Here is a 25,338-nt window from a genome sequence, read left to right on the forward strand (position 1 = left end):
AAAGACAAAAATAAAAAAAATTTACTTTTCCGATTCCTCGACATTTTTACTTTCCCAATTCTTCTTGTCGAGACAACTCAATAATTCACAAAAATTTGGTATAAAATTAAAAAACACAATATTTTTTTTAATAAGAACAAAACCTTTGAAAAAAAAAAGTCCTTTTTTTTGGTGGAACTGATTGGACCTTCAAGTGAATTTGAATCAGCATTGGTCAGGGCATAGAATCGGGGCCTGACCAATTGTTCCATCTCTCTTTCTCTCTCCCTCTCGCTCCCTCCCTCCCCGAATCGCAGAATGGGTCGGGGTCGTCACTCATCGGATTTCGTGGATCGTTATGGTAAGTCGCTGCAATACACTCTGGCAGTCTAGCTTCGAATCAATTTGCGTATATTGCGTATTCTATGTATGCATATATTCTAGTTTTTTTTTTTGAACATATGCATATATTCTAGTTTGATCGAAGAACTCGAGTCTGTAATAGGTTATGATTTGCTTCTTGGATCCGTTGCTGCGTTTTACGTCTTTATGGTACCGTACACCAAGGTGGAAGAAAGTTTCAATGTTCAGGTAACTGCTGTATTCGTCAATTTTTAGTGATTCAATTGCGTTATTCGAATTATCGAAATCGAAAACCAAACCAACTCTTTTTTTGGCTCGTTTTAGGCAATGCACGACGTTTTATACCATAGGCATCACTTGGAGGATGTAAGTTCGATTGTCTGGTTCTTTGATTGTTATCCCTTGCTATTTCGTTGTACTTGAAGTTTGAACTGATTTTTAGGTTGTTTGTGTCATCAGTATGACCATTTGGAGTTCCCTGGAGTTGTTCCGCGAACGTTCATTGGTAAGTTTTACCTTTTGTTTTATTAGGTCTTATATGTCTGTTTATCATGTATTAACGTTGTCTTTATAACTAGACAAGAAGTTGGGCACAGACTCTATGTGTGCGAGTGTGAATATGTCAGGTGTGGGAGGGGGTACTTGAGTTCGAGCAAGTGTACTACTTTGACTTAACAGTTAATTCACGTTATAATACAAGTAGTAAAATATTGTTTTTTTATTTGGACAATGTTGGATATCACTTTTGTTACACAACTTCAAAATTTTGTTCACACCAATTGGTGTTCTCCTTTTGTATATTAGAATAGTCGATTAGATGAAGAAATTTTCTTATCAAAGTTGTGTGTGCCTGCACATCAGTTATGTATACAAAGAACAATCTCGCGTGCAACAAAAATGTGTCTATTTGAGGTGGTCTACATCGAACCGTGTGAGGTTTGTGATATTGGGCAATTGGGATGAACTAAATCCAAGACAAGTGACATTGAGTGTCAACTAACCTTACTACAAGTTGGTCATGCTTTAGCTGGATGTACCTTTGTTCATAATTGCCTAAGTTGAGGATCTTGCTAGGTTTTGTGGAGATGAAAGCGTACTTGTGGGTCAAGAACTTTGGCCTTTTCTTTAGGGGAAGTGACTGATTGGGTGGGGTGGCGAGAGCAGGGCTTTCTAGCAAGATTATATGAGTTGAGATGGAAAGGAACCACTAGAGGTGGGGGATATGAGTGCACTGGTGGTCTCAGATAGGGGAGAGAGGGTGGGAGCAGATAGGGAGCATCTGAGTTTGCTGGAGGAAGGAGTTGGTTGATTTGCCTTGCAAGCATGGAGGAGCACGTAGAACTTCTGAGTTTTCGAAGGAAGCAGTTGGTCGATGATCCTTTCCAGTTTCCATGCATGGAGGATGTCTTTTTTTATGTAAGGCCAAAGTATGGGGGGTAGCTCAACTGTGTACGGTGTCCATGCTCAAGAATAGGCAGCCAAACCCTCTCGGTTTTGACAATCTGGAGGTTTTTGAAATACCCATACTGCCCATTGTCAGACATTGGGGTGTACAATGTTATGTATGTCTAGCCTTGGAGACTGTATCAAGGTGCTGTACAGGTAGGTGTAATTCACCTTATGGAGCGACACATCCTGTTCAAAGTTTGATCTTGCAATCTTGCGGCAGTCTTTTTCTAGTGCAAGTCCCTCTAGGTAGGATGGGTAGCGGCACATTGACGAATCCCAACTCTGCCCTCCAAATTGGCTCGTTTGGGATCCCGAGCAGCCCCATGAGGCTCAACCTTGAGAGGATTCTTAGCCTCTGCTCACTACCTGGGAAGGTATTGTTAGCATCACAGTGCCTTCCAGGGATGAGGTGTAAAAATCAGAGGAGATCAGAATAGGCTACTTGGTGTAGGCCTTAAGGTCTAGGTCTCTTGAAGGGCAAGCAAAGTGGGATGAGCGGAGGTCATGGAAGGGGAATGCTTGCCTGGAGACTGAGTATGTCTTAGTCCTGGAGGGACAAGGACCGGAGAAAACATTGTCTAAGTGAAGCAGTTTGATCGAGACCAAGTGTATCTATATCATCTCCCTTAGTTTTTTTTTGCTTATGGTATTAATACTTTTGCCTGGTCGTATCCATCATTCTTAGTCCATATGTCTTCTGAGATCCTACTTTAAGTACCCAATGGTAAATTACTAAGTTATACTGAACATTCATAAATCACTTATGCAGTGTTCCTAAGAGGGTGAAGTTCAGTTGGTTTATTGATGATAGTGTTGAGAAGGCCAAAGTTAAAATTTATAATGACTAGAATTTCAGTGTTTTGATAAGGTTAAAGTTGCTTCATGTTGAGTAATATCTTTCTTGTAGGTGCCATCCTTGTATCAATTTTGGCATCTCCAGCAGTATCAGTGATGAGTTTGCTCCACTTGCCAAAGATTTATAGTCTCTTTGCAGGTAAAATTGATGGAAGATTGGGCATGGTTGTATGTCATCATTAATCTCAAACATATGCAAGTGATTAGGTTATTTTGCTGTGCCAAGTGGTCTATGAAATTGTCGAGTCTCAAAACTCTCTGCATTCGAACAATCATCAGCCATAAAACTGCTTCCTACTTATTCGCCTTCAGTTTACTGTATGAAGTCAAAACTCTGACGTTTGTTCAAAGCCTTCAAACAGTACCAAATCTGGAACTCCTGCAGCCATGAATGTTGGGAATCAAGCCAAATTTCACCTTTTTTCCACTCCAAAACTGTTTCCTCCCCATCAAAGCCCTAACAACAATTCCTATTGCAGGTAGCTTCAGGCACTAATTTCATAATCAATCCTACGTTAGTTCTGTAGATCATTTCTAAATCCCATTCCTCTCCCATTCCCTTGTGTTTCTTAATATTGATTCTAATAGTTTGGAGAACAAATTATTGTCATGAATCGGCTGTAGGACTGGTATTATATTCCCTGTGGGCCTCTTATGTATTCTGGCTGCCGGCTCTTAAGCTTGTTTTACTGTTATATAACCATTGGGTGTTCATATCTTCTCTATTCTTTATTTATGTTTTCAGTAAGTATATCTTCTTTCCTCTTATATCACTTACATCATGACTATTTGATCTTTAAAGTTTATTTAGCATTTTTTCAATGAAAATAACTTATATTGGTTTGGGCTAGTTCGTCTGGTGTTAGGTTGCATCATCTTGTGGACAATCAGATATTTTCGTATTCAGGTGCGTGCATAATAATTTTCGTTTAGGTACTTGTCATCCTTCATCAAACTTCTATGTGTATTCACTTTAAAGGAGTTCTATTGTGGACTAAAGAGATAATGGTTAATTTTGACTATTGGATAGGAGGGTTGGTAGCTTGGATGATGGAATAAACTATTAGTACCATATTGGTGATACTGGGTAATCCCCCATGTAGTCCCCCTATGAGGGGTCATTTTCTTGTTGTATCAACCTTTTTGAATAAACGAGGACAAGGGGGAGGAGAGGGTACAAATGGGGCCCAATTGTTTCTTTGCTGACATTGTTCTTTGTCCGAATCTCCTCCTCCCCAAATGAAATAGGGAATACCTACATCAATCTAACACACCTATGGTCATGACCCAATTATCCGGAGCTGCTGATCACTAGAAGGTGATTCACCAACTCACCTTGCTTACTCATGCACACCAGTTAACATCAAGCTGCCTTATCCTACTCAAGTATTGATGAGTATTTTTGCCATTAGCTGCTGTCGGAGGGAAGACAACCTTTGTCCTTTGACAGCTCCTTAGGCACACAATCCCTCCCCAAGGAAAGGGAGATTCTATACTGCCTGACAAAGCTTCATAGAAATAGCTCATTTTAAAATGGCCGGACCTCAACGTCATCCATCTCAAAACCTTTGTTCCTTACTCTATTTGGGAGATGGCATGAAGAACCTAGGGACGATCCAGTAGTTACCACTTCTTAGTCATTTACCTCCCTACTGAAGGCAGTGGCCCAGTTTATCTGTAGTTCTCCACTGCAACGTGAGAGCAATGAGAATGTCTCCTCCAAATGTTCCTTTTGCCCGCACCCAACGTAATTCAGGAATTGCACGATTTGACCATTCCCGACAAGCAAAATTGCTCGACTCCTGAATCAATTCCAACATGGTCGGATGCCATTCTGAAGAGGGTTTTTTTCATGACATTTTGGCATTCATCTAAGACCAATCCACTCCGTAAGGTAAACTTCACTGGAACCACCCTTCTCCATGATCTACAGGGCTCACAAGCTTATTTTCGTATCCATTTTCCGAACAGGACTTGATTGAATATATCTTGCCTTCGAGTCGCTAAATCCCTTCTCTAAGTTGTGTATCTTGTCTCTTAAGGCTAATAAAATTATACTCGGCGACAGTTTAGCTAAGATTTGATATGGTAATTCTTATAGCATCTGAAACACTTTTTCTATAGGAAGCTCTCTTTTCTAGTAAGTATTTCACAAATACTTCAAAGTTGTGAATATTTTGGTTGGGGTTGGAAATTTATTACTGTTCCGAGTTTTTTTTTTCTCCATATTGTTTCTCTAGCATTATTTTAGTCTTGCACTAGTAAAATAAATATTCTCTGCATAGGTTATCTCTGGGTCAGCTTCTTATATTTAGGGTTTCATTTTATAGAATTACTAATCTGAATAACTCGTAGAGCAGATTAGGAAGAAGTTTGGAGGACAAGTTGAAGCTTTCTTTGTGATTTTGACTGGAATCCAGTTTCATGTGCTCTTCTACTGCACACGTCCTCTTCCAAATATAATGGCACTTGGTTTGGGTAATTGCTCAGTTCTATTTTACCCTCTAGATGCTCATTGAATGTTGTCTCCCACCCCCCTGAAATGAGATTTATGCCTTGAAAATGGTTCTTCCTTGCTCTGCTAACGTCTATTAAATCATGCAGTCAACCTGGCTTATGGTAATTGGTTGAAGGGGCACTTTTATGCAGCATTAAACTGTCTGGTATGTATACCCCATGTCCAAAATGACTAAATTTTACGTGAGCTTATCTGCAGATCTATATTTTCTAGTTTGTCTTTATGGATAAAGGGATGTCTTGCTCCATTGGTAGGGATTAGCTTTTGACTCCCCATGTTGAGCTTCCTGCATAAACATGTCATTTTCAAAAGAGAAAAGGATATACAATTTCTGTTCTTGGAGATTCCCATAATCTTTGCTTTTCCGAGAGAGTTATTGTGTCGTTTCTAGTTATGAAAATATAAACTGTATAGTTAATTGGCATCTTCTTGTTGCTGTTCTAAAAACCTCTCCACTGTCTGTTTTCTTGTGGTCAGATTTTTGCTACACTCATATTTAGATGCGACACACTGTTACTGCTTTGCCCTCTGGGCTTAGAGCTTCTGCTGGTATGTTCAGTGGTTGTTCCCTTATGCTTTTGGTTGCCTTATACACCGGAAACATATTATGCTTGTTAATGTATTACATGTGCTCTAATGTGTGAGATCCGAACAATAGGAGGTGGGCGTTGTTTTAATTCAAATTTGCTTACACCGTGTTATATGTTTGAAGTTTGATAATTATTTTGATCTATTAATTCAATCCATGTGTCATGAAGAAACTGAGTCATAGAAGGAATGGACTAGTAAACCTTGTTGCGACACATAACTAATGCTTCAGAAGTATAACAGACATAATTGGCTACATAGACAACTGTTGACTTCTTTATCATGACTGTAATGATCTCTTTGTTTAGATTCTCTTGTGTAGTGCAAAATTACAGCATTCATTCATAGTGATGTTGTGGTGTGGTAGCATTATGGTTTTGATCTGCTATACCGACATAGGAAAGATGCTTAACAACTTTTTGTTAATCTCTGTAGCTTTGAACACAACACCCTAATGTCTTTCAAACCATTAGTAAGGCCATATACACTTCTTTCTGTTGCAATTTCAGATGAAAGACTACCTTTTTGATGAAACGAATCCTTGTTGCCCAGATGTTTTGTAAACTTATGTATCTCAGCCCTATAATGCATGAAATATGGATCTAGAAGGTGCGATAGTCATGAGCATACTGATTGAAACTTGAAGTCCAAGATGGGACTGATGCTTGGAGTTTGGTCACACTATGGACATCAAAATGATTCAAGAAGTTGATTTAAACTTTAGTGATAAAGAAAGGTGAAACGAAAGTTCTGCATAAATTCATTGCCTTTGCATTATGAACAAAAAGCACCCATCACTTAATGATTGTTTACCATCAACCTCAACAATTTGTTGTTGGTGTTCTACATGGCATTTCCAAACCACATAGGTATGTGTGAAGAACATATCACTTTTCTACAGTTTTGAGGAATTGATGAATCCTTAATGTGGGGTGAGCAGTCAGAAAACCAATAAGCATATTTTCTCCATCTGAAGTATTACTCCATCAATGATGACTGCTTGGTCTTGGTTTTGAAATTCTCTGAGAGGATGCTATAATTTATCGGATGGAGACATTTGTTAGCTACCAATGTTAGCAAATACTCATGAGTTTTGAGGTTCTTTTCTCATATAATTTGCTCATACCATGCCCCGACACAAATAGCTTAGGTCGGAGGCTTTTTCTTGGACATGGTAAGAACATGATTAAATGGGGTATGGCCGGGAGGGATGCCATCTAGCCTAAAGTAGATGGGCTTATTTCAATTGACAAAAGCATTTCATTGCTTGAGACATCAGAGGCTTGAACATTGTGCCCCACTGTCAAGGCATTTTACTTTAAATGTTGGACCCTTTTCTGTGTTGAACACCAGTTTATATCGACGTCTTGCCTCATGCGTATATGTCAATAGCTGATATCTTGTGGTGGCCAAAACATTTGGTCCGCATCAACAGTGGCCAACAGCTAAATGATTAGGGGGGGTAATACATGCTTAGTCTTCGTTGTTGAGCATATTTTGAAACATGATAATGTGTGTTTTATCATGACTTCCACCTCAGCTTTAGGCTATTCATGTATGAATGCAGACCAAATCAATTACGTTGTGGAAAGCGTTGAAATGCTGCATTGGAACTGCTTTGTTTTGCATAGGTTGGTGGAATAGTTTTCCAAAACTTATTTGATACCCATGACTTGCATTTGTCTTCTATGTTCTGGGAAGTATGTTGGTCATTCGATGATAGAAACTCCACTTTATATTTCAGGTCTTACTGTGCTGGTAGATACAATTATGTGGAAGAAGTTCGTGTGGCCTGAGTTTCAAGTTTTATGGTTCAACTCCGTCTTGAACCGAAGTTCTGAATGGGGTGTATCCTTTGTTACCAGGGGTTATATTATACACGAAACTTTTATTGTGCGATTAGGCGAAGTTTCTAACTAGGTGTCCAAGTTCAATAGTTCATAGATTTGGTTTTATGCATGCTCATCATGTTTGTCTGAAATGTGTTTGCTCTATATGTGTAAGCTGGTGCGTACTGCGGATGAGTCTGCAACTGCTGCCATACATTAGAGATCCTTAAGTTTTTTTTTGGGGGGCGGGGGATGTTATATGACTGGTTTCTTGCCTTTCTGTTGTGTGCATACGTTCATGTGCCATAGGGGCTGTTATACTCATGCTCATAAACAGTTAGCACCCTTTTTGGTGTGTTTGTTTAGTTTCCATAGGGGTTGGGCGCTTTGCTCCTTCCATATTTATTGCTCCCTAACTTGTGCATATTCTATTTTTATTGCATCTTAACTTGTTCCCCGGGGCATTGGTTAGCATTTGCCTTAATTTTTTATTCTCTCTCTCTCTCTCTCTCTCTCTCTCTCTCATGATCATACTCGTTTGACTAGTGTTTGTTTTGATTTGGCCTCTTAGGACTCATTCATCAAAGACTTTAGAATGAGGACTCTTGAAAGGATTAAAGGTCTGCCTTTGAACCTGTAACAGTTAAACTCTCTATAGCATGGAAAAAAGCACCATAATACAGTATGAAATAAGTATTACTGTGTGACAAAGGGTTTACAATTTATATACTTTCGAGAACGAAAGGTTGGAAGACAAAATTCGTTATATTTGAACAGTATATTATCATGTTATGACTTTCTAGACCATCTATTGTTAATTTGTTGAGGGTTGACTCTATGGTAATCGAGTCAGGTCATTGAACTGCAGAGGAAGTGTCTGTAGCGGTATATTCTCAGGTATATTATTATTCTCAGATAAGACTGATAAATGAGTTAGATAGTAGAAAACTTGGATTGTTTGAGAAATATAGGAAAGTGAAAATATAAGCTGGATGAATGAAATAAAACAACCATGTTCTCTGGCATGCTAATGGTGGTGACTGGTGAGACTTGGCAAAACTGTAGGTGATGACTGGACTTTACTTGGATAATGTATGCACTGTATGAGTTTGCATTTGGTGTTAATCTGCACCTTCGTTTTTTCCTTTATAGTATATTTGATGACCTTGTGGTTCCTGAATGGTTTTAACTTTAGCATTCCTTTATTTTTGTCATCTCAAAACTTTTATCAAACTACCATGGCATAGCTTTTGCATTATTTGTGTTTACATTGCGTTTGTTCCTCAAATATACTTCCCAGACACATCCCTTCCATTGGTATTTCACTTCAGCACTTCCCCGTTCGTTGCTTGCAGCATATCCTCTTTTTTTGGTGAGTCTAGAACTGTAATATGTTCCGTTTCTTGCCTTGCTAATCTTCTCATTCCTGTGTACATGCTCGGTACTCTTTGCAAGCTGAAAAGTAATAATCACAATCAGAATTCAAAAGCAGATTTACAAAGATAGATGATGGAAATCCAAGAACATTTTAAGCTTGTTGCCTGATTCACTTCATTGCTGTCATATGTTTTCCTTTACATCATCCTTTCCTTCCTTAAATCCCTTCACAAAGTAAGCTATAGGGTTAAGCAGCTACAACAGCACTTGGCACTGCTGTAATAAAAATACTGTAAGCGCCCCCAGCGCTATGTTGTGTACATGTCGCTTGGATTTTCTTTGCAAACGGATGGCTACTTTAATATATTCCTTTTATAGCGGGACAATATTTTTTCCGTCGATAATGGGAAAAAATGGTCTACAACATTGTGTGTTAATATGGTGTTGATTAACTTCAATCTTTTGACAGTCGTCAAACTTGAGATGGAAGTAGTCACTGATTTTTTTCCCTTCTCATCCCCTTGTTCTCACCTTGATGTAACACAATTGTTGCAGCTCGGGGTTTTCCTTGATAGAAGGGTTGTGTTCTACATTCTTCCAGTTGTTTCATTTGTTTTGCTTTACTCCAAGCTTCCACACAAGGTATTGTGTTGCATATTTGAAGTTCAGCTTTTTTTGCATATTTGCGTTCCATAAGGTCAGTTTTTCTTATGCACACAGTACATGTATTAATTGTCCGCGTTCTCAATGCTGCAGGAGCTTCGGTTTGTGATTAGTTCTGTTCCAATTTTCAACTTATCAGCAGCAATTGCAGCTAGTAGAATGTATGCTGTTTTTCAGCCTAATTAACATCTCAACTAATTTATCGGGTATTTTGAAGGAATGGATGTATAGACGGGTACTCTATGTCTATGATGCATGCTATAGATGGCATAACATGAGGTGCAATTATTCTTCACAGTCAACAAAAACTTTTTTAGAGTGCAGTCATTATCATATTATGGTGGTGTTTATGAGACCCACTAACCTGACTGCATTTTTGAACAATGGACTGTCGTATTAGCAATGTGCCCATTGAGTGTTTGAGTCTTTGGAGCATCGATTTTATCGAATGGACTAGTGTAGGTCTTGTTGCATCATGGTGTGCTATAATAATGCCAACCTTGGTAGCACGAAGGGGGAGCAGGGACGGGGGCGGGAGCAGAGGTACCTAGAAGTTGGGAGCGCCTAAGCAATGTATATAGATTATAGATAAATATGGATATAAAATATCATTAAATACTTAACCATTGAAGGAAAAGTGATACTTATTTTCCTGATATTTGTTGTTAGATATTTACAATTTGCAAAACTTCTTGACTAATATGATTTTCATATTCTTACTTCCACAATGGCATAACTCCCTTAAAAGTAAGAGAATAATTGCCTTAATGGCCCGATAAGCTCCCATCTTAGTTACAAGCGAGCTCCCGTCAAGCTCCCATCTTGGGAGCGACGATTTGAGCTCCCGTCTTGGGAGTGCACCCATTTTAGAAGGATCCTGCTACTATGATGCCAACTGACTGGGTTAGGTTTAGCGTGCAGATTGGGGCTTCATCATGTTAGTTATTTTGAACAAAATTTCAACCCTTGATGACCAGGTTAACTTTTTCATCACTTGAAAATGCAACCTGTTAAAATGAAAAATAATGGAGAGGGATTTGAGAGTCATGTTAAGCTATCAATGAAGTTGTTGCAATTATTGCTATATTGAACTTCTTTACATTCAGTTATAGGGGAATTTTGTTTTTCATATCATCGGTGACAAAAGAATTTTGTGATTCTTTCATCTATTTTGGATGCAAATTTTTTTCAATTAACTCTGAGGTCGCTTGCTGCAGCTACAACAACAGGAAAAAGAGTTTTTGGAAATTGCTTCATATCGTTTTGCTGGGATTGCTCATGGTCAGGTTGGCGAGTTTCTTTGTTTTAAATAGAATTGTTGTATTGACTGTATGTACTCATTTTCCCGTTTGTAGTCTAGGGTGCACCATCATAACTTTTATGGCATCATACGAGAATTATCCTAGTGGTTATGCTCTGAAGGACTTGCACAAGAAGGGTCAGCTCTCTCTCTCTCTCTCTCTCTCTCTCTCTCTCTCTCTCTCTCTCTCTCTCTCTGTGTGCGCGCGCGCTGAGCATTCATTTATTTTCTGTTTGCTACCAAGTCAAATCAGTGTATAATACTTCCCAACACTTTATTTACCATTGTCTGTCTCTGTAGTTCTTTAGAAACGGAATGTGCAGATTTAGATCGTTTGTCTTGTCAATCATTGTTGTGCCGTTTAGGAAGCTTTTTCACTTACCTAGTTGATGTAAGGCAGCTTTAGAAAGGGCCGAGGGCTAACTACAATAGGAATCAAGGTGCAACTTTTGGTTATAGAACACTAGGGTGGGGGATGTGTAGTGTAGAAAAGGACTTCTAAACTCTATAGTGGGAAAAAGTACACAGCTTGCAAAGCTTCACAACAAATCCTATATTTTTCTAAACTCAACAGAATTTTGGTTCTTGCTCGTACTTCATGTCAAATATATGCCATTACCCTTAAAAGTATTGAGGGCCTTCAAAAATGGAAGTTCTCTCCTTTTTTATGTTGTAAGGGAAGGATCGGGGATTACATGGGTGTTTATATTATTGTATTGGGCATATAGATCATCTCCACATGAGGTACTCCAAAGCTTCTAAAGAATCACGTCTGCAAAGTGAAAAGCTTGTGTATCCTCATGTAGGTACATTTGCTATACGAACAGTTATTGCATGATGTCAGGAAGAGTTGAGAAATTCTGATGAATTAGTTGAAAGATATGTACTTCTTGAAACTCTTCTCAACAAAAAAATAACATAGGATCAAAAAAAAAAAAACAAAAAAATAACATCACTTCTGAAATGAGGCTAATTCAGGTAAAGTTAAAAATGCAAAATTTTGAAAACTATGATAACAGCAAAAAGTGATTAACATTGTGCGAACTGAGAAGTCATTTGTCTTCCATTGTATGTGGACATTTAATTTATAAAGTAGATACTTGTAAGGATATCAGCTGGTGCTAATTCTATGAGTTAGCACTGTACAGGTTACCGTATGATAAAATAAATTGAAATTATGTAATGGATGGAATCTCCCGCTTGGTGTTGGTATACAAGAATGTATGCATGTGTTATGTCTTCTTTGTGTTTTATGTTTTTACTGATAATTGGTATGGTTGTCTTGACAGGCTCTCTTACAAACAATTCAACTGAACGGTGGGTTCACATTGATCCCTTCTCAGCAATGAATGGAATCTCCCGCTTTTGTGAATACGAGTTTCCATGGAGGTATCTTGATTATGGTTTGTATATAGTTAGAGTCAAATCCCATGATGGTTTCTGGAATCCTATGGAGACATGTTTAGTGTGATAAATGCATCATGCCGTTTATCTCTCGTCAACAGAACTGGAAACATGGCCTGTCTTTGCAAAGTCTTAAAGAGTATTCAACTCTATGATCATGTGAAAGCATTTCAACTTGTGCTATTTGCATACAAAGTTGCTGGTGGTGTATACTTAACTGGGGAGATATGCAGTGAGGGTGGCGATGGACAATGGACATGGGGAAATGGTTTTCAAGGGATTCATTTGTTGAACCGCCTACCACTTAACCAATAAACCTGAACATGAGTGGCAGCATCTGTTATCAGTCTGTCACACAAGCATATGCAGAGGAACTTTTTTCCTTTGGTTTTTGCCAGTGATTTAAATACGCGAGGCGACAAAGCCCTCATTGAAGCGAGGCGAGCATTTAAAAAAAAAAAAGAAATATAAACTACATAAATGACCAATATTCACTCCTACCATCAAAACAAGAATAAACATCACCAACAATCCAACTTACGAAATACTAGTAAAATAGTAAAATACATAAAATATGCTCATAAAATAGGATCGGTTCTATTCAACATCTACAATATATACACAAACAAAGGAGATAAAATATGATCAACAACAGTAGTATTAATATATACAAATTGATTAATAATTACTGTGTGTGTGTGTGTGTGTATATATATATTATGTGTGTATGCGTGAAAAAAAAGAAGAAGAGACCCAGCATATACGTGTGTATGTGTGGCTGCACCACTGATGACTGACCAAGACCAACGGTAGAAGGATGCGAGAGAGAGAGAGAAGGGTGCGTGTGTGTGTATATATATATACACACACACCCTGTCGGCAAAAGAAGAAGAAGAAAAGGAGAAGAAAATAAGAAGAGAGAGAGGTGTGAGAGAGAGAGAGAGAAGGGTGCGAGAGAGAGAGATCTGATCTTACCTCTGAGCTTTGAAGATCTGATGGCGTTTGACGCCCTAGAGGAGAGAAGCAGAGAGGTATGTTCTGCTTGCGTTTTTGGAATATAAGACGTCCTTAGTTTGTATTTTGCCCCAACGACGCCTAGGCGCGATTTTTTAGTCGCCTCGCGACTAGCCGTTCGACTCACGCCGAGTCGCCCGCCTCACCCAACCTCGCCTCGCCTCACACCTGTGAGGCGTCACAGGCTCGCCTCACGCCTCGCCTCGCCTAGGCGCGCTTTATCAATCACTGGACTTTTTGCTAGATCTTGTCCTTGAGGTATTTGAATCAAGAAAAACTTGAGATGATTCACCTATCTTTTATTTAAGGCATGAAAGTGGAGTTAAAGTAGATGCTTGGAACAAGCAGAATGATATTTTATTTGTTAAGATCAAGTAAAATGGTTTGATTGTCCATTATTCTGGGACAAATTTTTGTCATCTGATCTCCTCTATATTGAATTTTAGATGACTTGAAGTCATGTATTCTTCAAAAGCATCCTTACATATGACCCTTTGATTGTAACATATACCATCAATAGATATGTGTACCTCTAAGACGTAAGTTATAGTCAGAGCAGAAGTAGATAAATGAAAACAATTAATGTTTGTAAATGAAGAAAAAAGTGCTTTCTTTTTTTCTTTGTAGGAATTTCTTGAGTTTCAAGAATATAATGTTAGTTAGTTTGAAATGGGCTTCATTTTATTTCCCTCCCTCTCTTATTCATCTCCTCTTGGGGAAAAAAAAGAAGCTTTGAAGGTGTCTTGCACCCTTTCTTCAGTGCTCTTTGTTCTCTCCCTGTATTGTATCTTCTCTCTTTGTTTCTCACTTGATCATGAGCCACAAACAAGAATGGAAAGAAATATTGTCTCACTCCCCTCGTGATGTAAGAAATTTTGTTTTGAATCCGTCATGGTACAGTTATTGTGATGGCCATCGCTGTATGTTGGTTTAACAATTTATCAGAATAACTTAGTAAGAAATTCTTGTAAAAATATCCCCGAGTTACACCAAATAATCTGATTTTTTGCTTTTAAGTTTCTGCAGTTTACTACCTTAATATTTTTTTTAGCTGACCGTGATACATTAGTATATCAAGAAAAGGCATCATCAGCAGCAAGTTCACAATTATATCATTGCTGTTGCAGGTATTGTAAAGAAGAAGGGATACCTATTCAAGAATTTGACCAGACGAATTTCACTTATCTTCTGAAGTGAGTTGTCCATCATATTTTCAGTAGCTTCTTTTTATAAATCTATGAACCTTCATATACCTAAGATTTTTGCTTTAAGGGTACAGAATCCATGGTTCTACCTCTCCCCTCCTCAGCTACTCCCTTCAAGATATCCCAAATATAGAGTACACTCATTAACTCAATAACAAAAAGTAAGAGCCCTGTACAACAAAGAGGAAAGTATGTGTGACAGTGTGAGAACTGTTTAGTTGCGGGATGAGGATTTTTACTAATTCCTGGATGATTGTGGTATGTGGCATCCACCCCTCCCGGCAAGAAGCTTATCAATGCTGCCTTGCAGTTACATGACAGGTTCTCACATATGATCCATATTTGTCATAAAACCCATCCTTGACGTATTTCCCCAAGAGAGAAAATGAGCCGAGTAAATGAGGATGAGTGTTTCGAGAACCAGAATCAAATTACAAGGATATACGTAAGTCTCTGCATGTAGATGTAGAGAAAGGAGGTGGTGGTAGAATTGAACCTTCATCTACTGATTTGACTATTTGCACGCGCACACACACATACGATATATGTAGAAATAGAGACAATACAAAGTTGTTCATCTATTAGTTTGACTATTTGTGAATACAGACACACACACCCACTCACGCACACCCCTACGTATAGATACTATGCAGAAGTAGAGACAATAGAAATTTTTACTCCAGACTTTATTGGTCTACCTAATCCATTTTTGGGATGTTTACATGTGGCACTTTAAAAGGTGATGTTCTATGTTTTCATGTATTTTTAATATTTTTTTCTAGTTTACTGTAAATACCTTTCGTAGGGTAAAATAGATGGATAATTTGGGAAGTCATACTATACTAGTTCGGCGTGAATGCCATCATTTCTGTCCCTCAAGGAGTTAAAATTTTTGGCGGATGAAAAGAAAGAAAAAGAGAACAACAGAGGGTATTGAGATGGTATATTCATATTGCTTGCATCTAGATCTTTTGCATGAGTATGCTGCTAGTCGATGTGAAATGATGCACATACTAGGTGTGTTTGCTGGGGTAAATTTATTGACTTGGTGTCGTAAAATGGCAATGAATCACCCATCAGGTATATTTTGGTCCACGCCCTTCGAGCGTTCAAATATCAATGCATTACTGATTCTCAATTTATGATTCGTATCTCTTTTGCCTGTTGTTTTGTCTTTAATTGCCGGTAAACTCTCTCTCTCTCTCTCTCTCTCTCTCTCTCTCTCTCTCTCTCTCTGCGGCAATAGTGAGCATTCAAACATCCATGGATTCAAGTGTTTATTTGCCGAAAGTGGGTTCTCCAGGGTTCGTCTTCAAATTGGTATTCCTCCCATTTCACTGGTAAGGGATTTGCTTTATATAACGACATTCGTGGTTGTCGGATACAAATAGCACCACCACATTTACGTTAATGTTTTCCACTGCAGGTCAAAGAGCCCAAAGTATTCATTCATGGAAATATCAGAAGCAAGGATGTTATGAATAGAAATTGGCCAGGTTGCTCATGACTTTATTGGGGAAGGGCCTACAGTATTCGATTGTTTGGTAGAAATTGAAGAGGTCTCTCTCGATGCATCAATCGGGAATATGCATTTATTTATATCTGGATACAATCACCAAATCTCAAAAATTTGTTTCCCTATTCAAGGCTTTAGGCTGACCTGAATCAAACTGAACTAGTAACTGAACTGGTCTTGTGGTAGGTAATGAGGAGACCTTGACTGCAGGAAAGGGTTTTCATCTTCCAACTATTTTCACCCACATCTGTAATTCATTGAAATTGCTTGTCCAGTCCAGTCCAGTCCAAAACTGAGGGCAGGGCTCATCATATGTGAGACTGAATTCAAGGTTACACAGAGATGGATTACTGTCTGTACTGAAAACCTAACAATTTGTCAAGAACTTCTGGGAAGTACATCCAAGGTCCTGAATTCAGCAGAAGAGCAATGGTAGGTGGTTTTCAATCACTACTGCAGACTTGTTTGAGCTGGTATTTGAAATTCTGCGTACATCCTCTTAGTTGCATCTACGTTGTATCCCTCATCAAAGACGATTACTAGTTGGTGCATTTGCGGTTTGTTTTTTGATCAGCTAGATTGGAAGTGAAGTTCAATTGTGCATGTTCTACAACAGCCATGCTACATGTAAAACAGGTCGACTGGCACTAGGAAGTTTGGTTGTCTCTCTCTTTGGAATTAAAAGTGATTTTCCTTTTTGCCTTGGTTCTCAGTTTCTGGACAAAAGGGAATTAAAATTTTGTTTTCCTACATATTTTGAAATGATTTCTTCCCTCTTCGTTGATTAAAGTTGCTTTATTGTTTTCTTTCGTCGTATTTGTAAAATTATTTATAATTTATTTTCTTCGCAAAATGATACTCCTATAAGAGAAATCACTATATTTATCAAAATTCTCTTGCTTACTCCTTTTTACTTATGTTATTCCATTTCTGGTCGGAGGAAATATCCAGATAAAAACACCTGCTTCAGTGCTTATTTAGATTCACTTCAAGCTAGTTCGGCTATTTTGGGGCATTGTGACAATTTTGTTTTTTTGTTTTTTTATATGCAATCTTGTGAAGTACAAAACTAGATGGACACGAACAGAATCATTGGAGAATCATAGTCCAGCATGTGTGTTTTAGAACTAATCGAAGGTTATAATCGCGCATGTATTCACCATTTTACGCAAGGATTACTATGAAAAAGAGAACGGAAGAGAGAGTAATTAAGAAAAAAACTACTCCATACAGGAAGCTGATTCTTCTTCGTTTGGTTTGCAAGGAAAATGAATTCTCAGCTGTTCGATTTCTAAGTGTACAAAAAGTGGAAAAGAAGGCATGGGTCCTGCTTTGTTATCACTTGTTTATTTTGTGTCTGAATTTAGACAAACAAGTTAAGGTCCAGAAATGTCATACATCTACTTCATGTTCTTTACCTTTCAAAACTAATTTGAAATAGGATGATTATCGACCCCTTTGCTAAGACACATGGTCAACAAACAGGATTAGTAAGCTGTGTATAATAAGCTTATTTTTATGAACAGTGAATTTTTTTATTAATCTTTAAAGATGATTACAAAAACTAAGAAGGAAAAAGACAATAGATGCCTATCCAAGACCGAATTTTTAAATTGGCAAGTTGCCAACCAATGAGACACCAAATTTTTAGATTGGCAAGTTGCCAACCAATAAGACATTTCAAGGGACAAAAGTCCAAGACCTAAGAGGTCTTAAGGTTCAGATAATACAATTAAAATAAGTGGGATGCAGCCCAAATACCAAAGAAAAACATGGTTACAACTAGGGTTATTCAGTGAACTACTCGCCGTGATTTGTCATTTTCTCCATTTGTACCCGTCTATGAGTGTTGTCTATTTCAGTTGGTTCGATTGCTTTTTGCGCGGTTCATATATTAGAAAACTGTCCCAACCGATCTAAATCCAATCCGCCAAAAGTCATATACTATGATCCATGTCTATTTGTACGATACCTCAAGTGGGTTTGCGGGCGATTCTGTTTCGACAATTTAGGGGTTCGATGGACCCGCTGGGCACCCCTAGTTAGTTACAAAGACTTGCCTAGTAGTAATTAGGATGAAAGATGGGGCGTTGAAATGGAACATTTTCAAACGCTGGTGGGTGTTTGATGAGTATAAAATGCTTACACAAGGAGTCGTACATTTGTTCAACAGAAAAATCCTCAAAACCCTTTCCTTCCACCTGCATTCGTTCACTGGCACTGCACTCCACCACACCGCCCCACCCCCCAACAACATGCTACTCGCAAACCAGTCCACCATTCCAAAGTCTCTTCTCCACCACCACCACCACCGTGTTTCTCTCTCCTCACCTCTCTCTCACTCTCCCTCTTTCCCATCTGGGTTCCGCAGCAAGAAGCACCCAGTTGTCAGGTGTTCCATATCGAAATTGGCCAATATGTTTGGGGACTTTGTGGTGTCGCTCCTCCCCCAACCCTCCAAGGAGGAGGTTATCGAGGTTATTGAGGGGTGGAAGAAATACGGGAATTACAAGCGCGCTCTTCAGGTATTAGCTTCGAAACTTTGGTGGGTTTTCCGTTTTCTTTAAAATGGGACCCTACCTGCATTTCCCAAGAGCAACACCAACGGTTCAGCACTAGCAGTCAATATTGTGATCCAAGTCACTAAATATGGGCCAAGCATTCACCAAACACTTTGCTTGCGCAATCCAAAAGACCCAATTCAGCATAAAAGAAGACCAAACTGCCTTGAACATGTGGCACATCTTCAATTTCATATTGCATAACCACCCTATTTCGGGTGAGAAGGACTTGGGGACCAACCAAACGTTGCAAAACTGGATTGCGCAGTCTCCAGTTGAAGTGTTCAGTGTGCCATATGTTCAATGAAACACACAAGTGATCCCATTCCTTGCAATAGCCTCCACTACCCTTTTGTGACACCAATATAGTGCCCCCTCAATTTTACGTACTGTGCATGTCCCTCAATTGTGACATTCCATCCCATAGGATCCTTGTGTGGCATCGTATCAAACACAATCCCTACAATCTAAACACCATCAACTTTGACAAAAGTAATCACCATTTGAGTCACTCAATATGGATAAGTAGTTTTATCAAACACCTTATGTAACGACCAGCCCCAGCAGACCTGCTAACCCTTAGTCTAACCACGTGGCTCAAAAGATTAACCTCAAGTTAATAGTAATTGGTGAGCCTTACCTTATAAATCACTCCATATTTCTTATTTTTCCCGATGTGGGACATTTTGGGGTTCTCACAATCTCCCCACCTTATGATGCAATGTCCTTGTTGCATTGGCCCAACAACCTGGTGGCTATGGTGGCACTTAGCTCTGTGAGTCTGTATAGCACATCAGTGTGCTCCTACCAGATTCTAGAGGTGGCCCCCACCATGTAAACTAAGATTGTGCTCTGATACCAACTATAACGATCCACCCAAGCTAATCTGCTATTAACCCTTAGCCTAATCATGTGGCTCAAAAAATTAACCTCAAGTTAATAGTAGCTGGTGAGCCTTATCTTATAAATCACTCCATGTTTCTTATTTTTCTCGACGTGGGACATTTTGGGGTTCTCACACCTTACATGCAGAAACACCTAATTCATCATACATGTAATTCATCCCCCTTGGAGCCCGTGTGGCACTTTGAAGAATCAAACACTAGAGAAGAAGCTAGGAGGATTATTGGAGCCAAAAAAGGAGAGTTTTTTTCGAAGAAATATTCCACCTGGATCGCAAATACTAGTAGATGTCTCCTTGTAAATCCAGCGAACATGAAAGAGTATGAATGAGTCACCTGTAGTCGGAATCTTGACAGGTTCCTCTACTCAGAATTTGGAAATTGGAGATAACCACACAACCGGCAGTGTGAAGCTTCCTTTGTCTCGCATTATACTTGGAAACGGTCTAAGGCAGGAATCCGCTACACGGTCTAAGGTGGTATCATAATAACACCTGGGAGGCCCTAAAGTCCCTGTGTTAACTGCTGGTCTAACCCCTTGGGATTCATATTTCTATGTATTTACCTGACCATTGAAGAGCTCAATGTTTGAGAACCTCTTGATTGGAGGAGAGCTGAATAAATATACATAATAATTAGTGGTCACTGGTGAAATTACTTCTATGCAACTGCTACAGGCCCAGGAGGCAACTAGTTTAGTTTGTTGGGTATTGTTATATTTAGATTTTCCTCTGTCTTGGTTACTACCGATGTACCAAATAAATTGATCGAATTGGTGCATGACATAGAAGAAGAAAATCTAAGCGCATTGGAATTATCTTTTCCCCTTTTGCATTGTGCAGATATGTGAGTTGATGAACACAAAACCAGATTTGTCTGGAATGACAATGACCGCTGCTGATGCAGCATTACAATTAGATCTAATTGACACGGTGCATGGAACTTTAGCTGCGGAAGATTACTTCCTGAAGCTGCCAGAAACATTAAAGGACCAGCAAACATATACTGTTCTTCTAATGGCCTACGTCAATTCTGAAATGAGAGAGAAGGCAGAGTCTAATACACACACAAATGATAATTAGAGGTTACCCCATGATGCCAATTCAGTTCAAGGTGGTGATGATTCTCTACATGAACCTTAAAGAGTATGATAAGGTTGACTCGTTGGTTTCAGAGATGAGGCAGAAAAAAATACCTCTAGATGTGGACTGCTATATTGTCTGGTTATTATGTTTTGTGGACCAAGGATCTGTTGAAAAGGTGGAGCAAGTGTTTGAACAGATGGAGCAGGACAGTACCGTTAATCCCGACTGGTCTTCATTTTGCTTAATGGGTTCGTTTTATATTAGAGTCGGGCTGTTGGAAAAAGCGGAAGAGTGCATAAAGATGTTTGAAAGCAGAATCACAGATCAAGATAGAATTGTTTATTATCATGATGCCATTAGACTATGTGGTAATCTTGGTAAACGGGAGGAGGTTTATCGTGCGTGGAATGTTTTTAAAAAGATCTGTCCGAAAACTTTAATGATGGATTACCATACTATGATCTCTTCCTTGGTTCGGCTAGGTGATATTGAAGGGGCAGAACAACTTTACGCGGAATGGCTGTCTGTTAAACCCACCCACAACCCTAAAATAGTAAATCTGCTAATGACTTATTACACTAGAAACGGGCTTTTAGTGAAAGCTGAGGCTTTGTTGGACCGAATGGTTGAATCAGGAGGAAAGCCGAATCCACGTACATGGGAAGGAGATTCTTGCAGAAGGACACATCAGAGAGAAGAAGGTTTCTGAGGCGTTGTCTTGCCTGAAGGAAGCAGTTTTGGTTCGTGGATCAAAGAACTGGAAACCAAGGCCTGTAAACGTGTCTTCCATTCTCAGTATATGCGAGCAAAATGACGATATGCAAAGCAAGGACATTTTAATGGGGCTGTTGAGTCAAGTAGGGTGTTTAGAAGATGAAGCTTATAAATTCAATGTTCCCTCGACCGGTGGGGTGGCTACTGTTTGTGATGAAGATGAGGATATTACGAAGAGGAAATTCTTTTCAACCAACTACAGGCTGAAAAATGCTAGAGGCACATAAAAAAGTGCACAGACACTAAAATGTGCAAGTTGTGTGGCCCGTGATCTCTTCTGGCTCGAGTCCTTCCTCCGCTGGTCCAATGTTTGCCTAGCCTTCTCCTCGCCGCCTGCACAATGAGCGCACGACTAAGACCTGGCCGGGGGTTGCCCGGCAAGGCCCTCCGGCGAGAGGATAAGTACGTGTAGGAAGAGAGGAAAGAGACTAGGGTTTTGAGTGGTTAATCGCGTATGAGAGTGCGTACCTCTACAGAGGCGTTATCCTTCAATATTTATAGAGTCTCCTTGACTTGCTCTCCAAGCACGGGCATGTGCCTTGCACGGGTCAGGCGACGTCGCCATGACGTCACCGGGTGAATCTGGTAACCGTTTTGGTGCGAGCTGGCACACCCCACGTGCGCCCATGATTATCCTTTGGCGTAACCGCCTCAGCACGCGGGGCGACACGTGAGTGTGCAGGTGGCCGAGCATGATCGATCGTTCGGGTAGCCGAGCGTATGGGATATCCGAGCATGAAGAGAAGCCGACCTTAAAAGGGAAGCCGAACTTGAAAGGTAGCCGAGCCTGAAGGGACTCCAGGCTAAGAAAAATAGCCTACGGGGCCACCTCCTAAAGGTGGCCGAGCTTGACATGGTTCTTTCCGTTGATGAATGCGAAGTGATGGCAAAGCCGACGACCGGCATGTCTCGGTGAAGCCGAACACTGGCGAGGCCAGAGCCGGGTTCGGTCCGCTACAATAGCCCCTCAATCTCTACTGATGCCGAGCGCGAGGTAGGGATTGATATCAAGCCTTGGCCGAACACAAGGACTACCGAACGTCACTTTACTTTTGTTCAAGGAAGAGATTCAGCCGTGCTTTATCCCATCCTTTCTTGGGAAGCAATATCAGCCGTTGGTGCAGAATCTCAGTGGGAGGGTGCCAGATGTCGCTCCATGGCTGGGTACGGCCAGCGAGAGGACGGCTGGCAAGCTTTGCAGGTTGTCCTCTTCTTGCCACGTGTTAATCGCTGAATAGTCAAAAGTTCGGCGGTGTAATGATGGGCGGGAGTTTCAAACCTCAAACCCTAATCCTATATAAAGGGTGAGGGGAGGAGAGAGAAGCTACGTTTTCTCTCTCTCTCTCTAGAACTCCATTTCCAGAACTCGAAGTTACACCCACTCGACTTCTGATCTTGATCTCCTGGGATTTCTTCAGCAGATCTTCGTTAAAAACCTCAGGTATGAGTTCTTTCTTCTAACATTATGGTGGTTTATGCAAGTTTTATTCATAGTCTGTTCGTTTTTTGGGTTCGCTGCCTCAAGTAAACAGTGGGTCGCTGGAGATGGCAGACTGTTCATCTTCAGCCCTAACATGTTCTTCCGAGCCCCAATCCTTGTTGTTGACGATCTGGGCCGATGACAAGGTCTGGCCGAGCATCAGTATGTTGTTAACAAGCTTGGCCGACAACGGATTTGGCCGAGGACGTCAACATACGTCCTCGATTTCCGAACACGGACCTGTGGATTGTGATAATAGAGTGGGCCAGTTTTAAGTAGCCGAACGTAGAATGGCCTCTGTCTTCTAGCCGACGACGAGGATTTTTCATTTTTTCAATCTTTTCTTTGTTAGGTCTGGCTCACTCGATTATCATCATTTCATCCGACTCTGAAAGTTCAGGGGACGATTCCACAAACCTCGTGATCCGAGCGTACGTGGAGAGGTACAGAAGCCGACGACAGGCCTCTTCAATTGCCTCCAATATGTCTGGATCTAGTGACTCCAATGCCGAGCGCGACTATGAATACGACGGCGGGTACGACACTGCGCCTGAGATAACTTTTACCACAAGTACGGAATCTATTTCCGAGCACGAACTTGGTCCCGAGGCGGAGTCCAGGCTCCGAGCCCAAACCGAGGCCACAACTTCTTCACGTACTGTTCCGGCCGAAACTTCATCAGAGAACAGGGAGGTTGCTGATCTATACGAGCGAGGGCAGGTTTGTCCATATGCCCACTATTTCAGCGGCCAGCCTGATGAGTACGATGCTTTCTGCCGAACGTACAATATCCCTGACGACGTCGTCGTTAGCCAGGTGGCCAGTAACAAAATAAGGGATAAGAGGGAAGACCACCCCGAACACATAACGGTTCCTCTCATGGCAATCTGTGAAGCTGGACTCCGTTTTCCTCTTCACCCATTTTTGAGGGAACTGCTGGCCAAATTCGGCATAGTTCCTCATTTCTTTGCTATAAATAGCTATAGGATAGTGATGTCGGCGATCAAACTGAAGGAGCTCCATAATCTAGAATTCACGGTCGCCGACCTCTTCCACACTTATATCATGTCCAGGCACGGCAAGACCGACCGTAGGTACTTGTCGACACGTAGTGGCAAGGATCCCTTGATAAATGGTCTTCCCGATACTGATAAATGGGCCAATTTTTATGTTGAAGTTAGTGGAAATTATGAGTTTGGCGACCAGTTGCTGAGGCTGCACTCAGTGCCGAAGATAAAAGATTTTCGAGGTTCAACTCCTTTCCCTTTATATGCCGAGCACAATTTAATTTCTACTGCAATTTTAACTCTTTATTTGGCCGACGATCTCTCTTCACAGATCACCGAGCAATTACCAAGAGGCAGCAGTCCTTTGCCGTAGAAGGGCACGTCGAGACGCTAAAGGCTCAGATCTGTCGTGACGCGCCGACGTTGCTTGGCTACGTACCTTCGTACAAGGGAAAATTGAAGAGAAGGGGGCGAGAAGCAGGACCGAGCACGAAGGGTAAAGGGAAGAAGACAGTTGGTGAACAAGAGGCTGGAGGTGTTGCCCCCAATCCTGGTAAGAAGAAGGAGCCAAGGGTGAAGTTTCCCACTCTAAAGAAGTCCGCGGATTTTTGGTTTCAAGAGAGTCAGCCGGCTGAGTTTCTAGGTGCCAGCATCCCACCAATCCGAACACTAATACCTGAATTTGCCGAAGATATGGGCAGAAGGAACGTGGTGAAGATTAACCTCAGGGACGGTGCTCTCGCTCGGCAGAAGGAGGCCGAAACGACTGAGCCTGCCTCAAAGAAACAGAAGGTTACTCGTGACTTCTTTCCAACCAGGCCGCCGACGCCAGTGCTAAAGGATCAAACTGATTCATCTGCTGCTGGTGGCTCCAAAGCCGTGGAGAAGTCGGCGGGCTCTGCGGGTCAAGTGACCTTGCAGGAGTTCGCGCCTTCATTTGCTACGGCCGAGGGTAGAGTTATAAGTGTTGACGATAGTGTCAAGCTGGAACCAGGCCTCGCCGTTACCGTGCTGCATGGTTTGGCTCTTCCGAGGGATATGGAGAGGGTTCCCCGGGAGCTGCAGCCGAGCATTGCTCATGCTAGCGCCTACCTCGTTCAGGTATTTTGTTACTCGATTCCTTAGATATGGAGTTTTTTGGCATTTGTTTTTGCTTTTGGGCATAACTGTTTTGTTCTTTGTAGGCAGGACAGGCTCTGCTGCGAGTTTCTGATCAGGCTGATCTGCTGGCGGCCGAGAGGACGCGTTATCGTGATGACGCAAAAGCCGAGCGTGAAAAAACAAAGGCTGCAAAGAACGCCTTGAAGTCGGCCAAGACTAAGATTGCCGAGCTCGAGAAGGAGAGGGATGATGCATTGGAGAAGGTCAAAAAATCCGAGCGCGAGCTTGGTCAGGTGTTAAGAAGAGAGAAGAGGAAGATGAAAGAAGTTGATGAAAAAGCCTACCAGGCTGGGTATGACAGAGCAGGA

General features: G+C 40.7%; 3 protein-coding genes across 8 annotated transcripts; all 3 read left to right on the plus strand.

Annotated features, from left to right (window-relative positions):
• Positions 1–231: 231 nt before the first annotated feature.
• LOC131331826 (dol-P-Man:Man(7)GlcNAc(2)-PP-Dol alpha-1,6-mannosyltransferase) lies at positions 232–16,849 on the plus strand. Of its 6 annotated transcripts, XR_009201535.1 has the most exons (21): positions 236–340; positions 485–570; positions 667–708; positions 802–847; positions 2,699–2,785; positions 3,498–3,553; positions 5,007–5,124; positions 5,251–5,309; positions 5,642–5,713; positions 7,320–7,383; positions 7,497–7,600; positions 8,882–8,953; positions 9,514–9,600; positions 9,715–9,782; positions 10,839–10,907; positions 10,977–11,059; positions 12,211–12,310; positions 14,467–14,532; positions 15,791–15,884; positions 15,971–16,103; positions 16,247–16,849. XR_009201535.1 is itself a non-coding variant. In XM_058365757.1 (20 exons), exons 1-20 carry the CDS (start codon positions 298–300, stop codon positions 16,049–16,051), a joined length of 1,497 nt encoding a protein of 498 aa, XP_058221740.1. In that variant the 5' UTR covers positions 232–297; the 3' UTR covers positions 16,052–16,849. The 6 variants fall into 6 exon arrangements, 5 of the variants coding, with proteins under 5 accessions (XP_058221740.1, XP_058221743.1, XP_058221741.1 ...); XM_058365757.1 differs by having other exon boundaries at positions 232–340; positions 15,971–16,849; XM_058365761.1 differs by lacking the exon at positions 236–340 and having other exon boundaries at positions 488–570; positions 785–847; positions 15,971–16,849.
• A 1,459-nt stretch (positions 16,850–18,308) lies between these two features.
• LOC131331829 (pentatricopeptide repeat-containing protein At1g02150-like) lies at positions 18,309–20,881 on the plus strand. The gene is made up of 2 exons (XM_058365763.1): positions 18,309–18,585; positions 20,366–20,881. The coding sequence occupies exons 1-2, from the start codon at positions 18,316–18,318 to the stop codon at positions 20,603–20,605; spliced, it is 510 nt and encodes a 169-aa protein (XP_058221746.1). The 5' UTR covers positions 18,309–18,315; the 3' UTR covers positions 20,606–20,881.
• Positions 20,616–21,609, plus strand: LOC131332541 (pentatricopeptide repeat-containing protein At1g02150-like). Its single transcript, XM_058366847.1, has 2 exons — positions 20,616–21,161; positions 21,244–21,609. Exons 1-2 carry the CDS (start codon positions 20,616–20,618, stop codon positions 21,607–21,609), a joined length of 912 nt encoding a protein of 303 aa, XP_058222830.1.
• The last annotated feature ends 3,729 nt before the right edge of the window (positions 21,610–25,338 follow it).

The sequence above is a fragment of the Rhododendron vialii genome, chromosome 7a, assembly GCF_030253575.1.
Source record: "Rhododendron vialii isolate Sample 1 chromosome 7a, ASM3025357v1".
Lineage (NCBI taxonomy): Eukaryota > Viridiplantae > Streptophyta > Magnoliopsida > Ericales > Ericaceae > Rhododendron > Rhododendron vialii.